The 3,318-nt window shown below is 36.8% G+C and overlaps 1 protein-coding gene across 1 annotated transcript; it reads left to right on the forward strand.

Moving 5' to 3' along the window:
- Window positions 1-1,778, forward strand: LOC145119355 (aquaporin PIP2-1-like). The gene is made up of 4 exons (XM_079055004.1): window positions 1-524; window positions 597-892; window positions 1,305-1,445; window positions 1,533-1,778. Exons 1-4 carry the CDS (start codon window positions 194-196, stop codon window positions 1,647-1,649), a joined length of 885 nt encoding a protein of 294 aa, XP_078911130.1. The 5' UTR covers window positions 1-193; the 3' UTR covers window positions 1,650-1,778.
- Window positions 1,779-3,318: the final 1,540 nt, after the last annotated feature.

Below are 3,318 nucleotides of genomic sequence, written 5' to 3' on the forward strand. Positions count from 1 at the left end.
ACAAGCACGCTTAATTCTCTTTCTCTGTCTCTCATATATACTTTGACCTTCCATGAAACTAATTCCAATAGTCAACACTACCATTTTCTTTTCGTTTTCTAAATCTCTGCGTTGAATCACTTCAAATTCAAAATAAGATTCAACGCCTTTTCAATTGAAAAAAGATCAAAAAAACAAAATCTTTCTTGAATAAATGGATACTGATACCGACATAGAAGAGGGTATCAACGATCAAAGAGACAGGGCGGCAGCCGGAGACCGAGACTACCAACAACCCCTAGCGGCACCACTAATCGAGGCGGCAGAGCTAGCCAAATGGTCGTTCTATAGAGCTATTATAGCAGAATTCGTTGCCACCGGTTTGTTTCTTTACATTACAGTTTTAACCGTCATTGGTTACAAGAGATCACAAAATGACTCCACCAAGAATCCCGGTTACTGCGGTGGCGTTGGCCTTCTTGGCATTGCATGGGCTTTTGGTGGCATGATATTTGTCCTTGTTTACAACACCGCTGGCATCTCCGGTAAGTTTGGTACATTTCAATGGTTGCACCACCAGTTTTGTAATGAATATACGGTGGTTTTTCACTTTTCAGGTGGACATCTGAACCCTGCGGTGACGTTTGCCCTACTATTGGCTAGGAAGGTGACTATCCCAAGGGCCATTATGTACATCTTGGCTCAATGTTCAGGTGCAACGTGTGGGTGTTGGTTGGTTAAGGCTTTTGAAAAGACTTATTATATGGTCAATGGTGGTGGTGTTAATGAGCTGCAACATGGCTATGGTCGACTCACCGCATTAGGGGCCGAGATTATTGGCACTTTTATCCTTGTGTACACAGTACTCTCCACCACCGACCCAAAGAGAAACGCTCGTGATTCCCATGTTCCTGTAAGTATTACGTACTCTTATTATACTTAGGGTAATGGAAACAGGAAGATAATGATATCAATCATTATATTCTTTGATCAAACATATGTTTGGTTGACATGTAAGAACGAATGAAACATCATATAATTGGTCCTATTAATTCTATTATACAAAACAAGTAGTTTTTTTTTCTTCTACATTTTAGCCCCGTATTAATCCATCTTACCAAACACTAACTTATTTTAGTGGAAACTATTGAAATTCAGTGAGAATCTCATTTTCAATAATTGAAATTTATGTACAATTTTTTTTTACCAATGAGACAGGTTAGTGGGGATGTCGTAGGGCGAAATATACTTTTTTTTTATTAATTGTTAATGAGTTATAATTTTCAATTCGTCGAGTCGTTTAGGTTATGTTTTGTTGAATGAAGGTATTGGCACCATTGCCTATTGGATTTGCGGTTTTCATGGTTCACTTAGCCACAATCCCAATAACCGGAACCGGAATCAACCCAGCTCGAAGTTTTGGGCCAGCGGTGATGTACAACGAGAAAGAAACATGGAATGATCATGTACGTATACAATTGTAATAAAATGACAAATTTATATGCAAGATATAATGTTTATCACACTGTAAAATATGGACTTTATCATTTCAGTGGCTTTTTTGGGCCGGACCGATGATCGGGGCAGCTGGAGCGGAATTTTACTATGAACACATTTTACGAGCACATTTAACGTTGTACCGCGACCACCATCATATTACCCGACGTTGATGGTTATAAATTTTGGATGGATGAGGATTTAGTTTTATTATTTTGATTAACAAAGTGACGTTATTCATACTAGGATTTTGATATTGTAAGTTTTGTTTTAACTTTTAAATAACAACTTTTGTATTTATGTGTTTGGAACTTTTCTGTTGCAAAATTGCCAAATCGAATCTGTTTAACGACGAGTACTCGAATTGTAAAATTTTAAGTGCTTATGATTTGTTAAACGTGTAACATTTTTGTTGAATTATGTCTTAATTAGTTATTATTGCTGGAATATGGAAACCCATTCAAGGTTTGTATTGCACTGCTCACGGTATACCATGAACCATAAACACTAATACAAAAAGAATGATAAATATAATATGGTTTAACACACATTCTCAGTTTGAATGAGAGGGTTGTGTATACTCAAACTGTATTTGAATTCCAAAAATAGATGTTAAGGTAGTCCCTTGTGACAATAAACCCAAACCGGTGAGTTGACAGTTGACAGAACATGAAGAACATGTATATGTCTAATAACAACACGTTCTCTAATAAAATGTAAGTTTATTTCCACATATTTGGTTCTTTGGTGCTAAACTCGATTAGAACTTAAATACATTGTACTAACATTGTCACAAAAATCAAAAAACTTATGTAGTACGAGATAGAGAACATGACAACTCCAGAAGAAGGTTTTGAAGCTATGCAACTTCCGCAACGACATTGGCTACAACCTGTCAGAAGTGGGCCGGAAGACAACATGTTGCCGTTTGTAAAACGTGCCATGGGTAACTTCTCAAATTTTACCGTCAAGTGCAAAATTTAATGTAAATTTGTCACAATTCTGTCACAAATCCATCAGAAATCCGTCACGAATCAGTTGGAAATTCTCCAAACTTAGTCCTAATAAGTGTAAATTTAATGTAATATGTCGATGTAACCCTTTTCGTGACGGATTTTGTGACAGAAATTGCCGCCAAAAAATGATTTTTTAGTAGTGTAACCCTTAAAAAAATTGTGCAACCCCTCATATTTTTTTTGCATCCGCCACTGAGAACCAAAACACAAGATTGCCATCAAGGCAAATATAAAATCAAGAAATGGAGTAGTGATTCTGAGAACAATTGACCTAATCAACATCATAGTAAGAAACCAAACGATCACTGGAAGATGGGCGATGGTGAAGGCAATGCATGAGAGTGCCACATAGGTACCAGAAGAATACGCTTTAAGGCAAGGCCAGACTCACGAGGATCATGCATATAGAGGAAGATCTAATGAACCACATAAGAGATATTAGGACGAGTGAATGTCAGATCTCACAGGCCCCAACCAGAGTTTGATATAGCATCAGATCATTAACAAACTTTCTTTAAGAGAAGATCTTAGGCTTATTGTTTATTGGTGTAGTGAGGGATTGCATGTGGACATATCAATATGATAGATGATTTATTTGGAAAAATTTATATGAGACAAGAGGAGGCCATACTCAATCCGTGAAACATCAATGCTAAGGAAAAAGGAGAGTGAACCTAAGTTAGTCATATGGAATTTAGTTGATAAATAAGAGGTGATTCTCGTGATCATAGGGAAGAGGAATACGTATGGATGATATCTTCAACATAGATAAGTATATAGATAATCTTAGATCCATGATGATACGTGAAGAGAGAGCTGTCAGAAC

The sequence above is a fragment of the Lactuca virosa genome, chromosome 6 (genome assembly GCF_052849685.1).
Source record: "Lactuca virosa cultivar CGN04683 chromosome 6, Lactuca_virosa_CGN04683_v6, whole genome shotgun sequence".
NCBI lineage: Eukaryota > Viridiplantae > Streptophyta > Magnoliopsida > Asterales > Asteraceae > Lactuca > Lactuca virosa.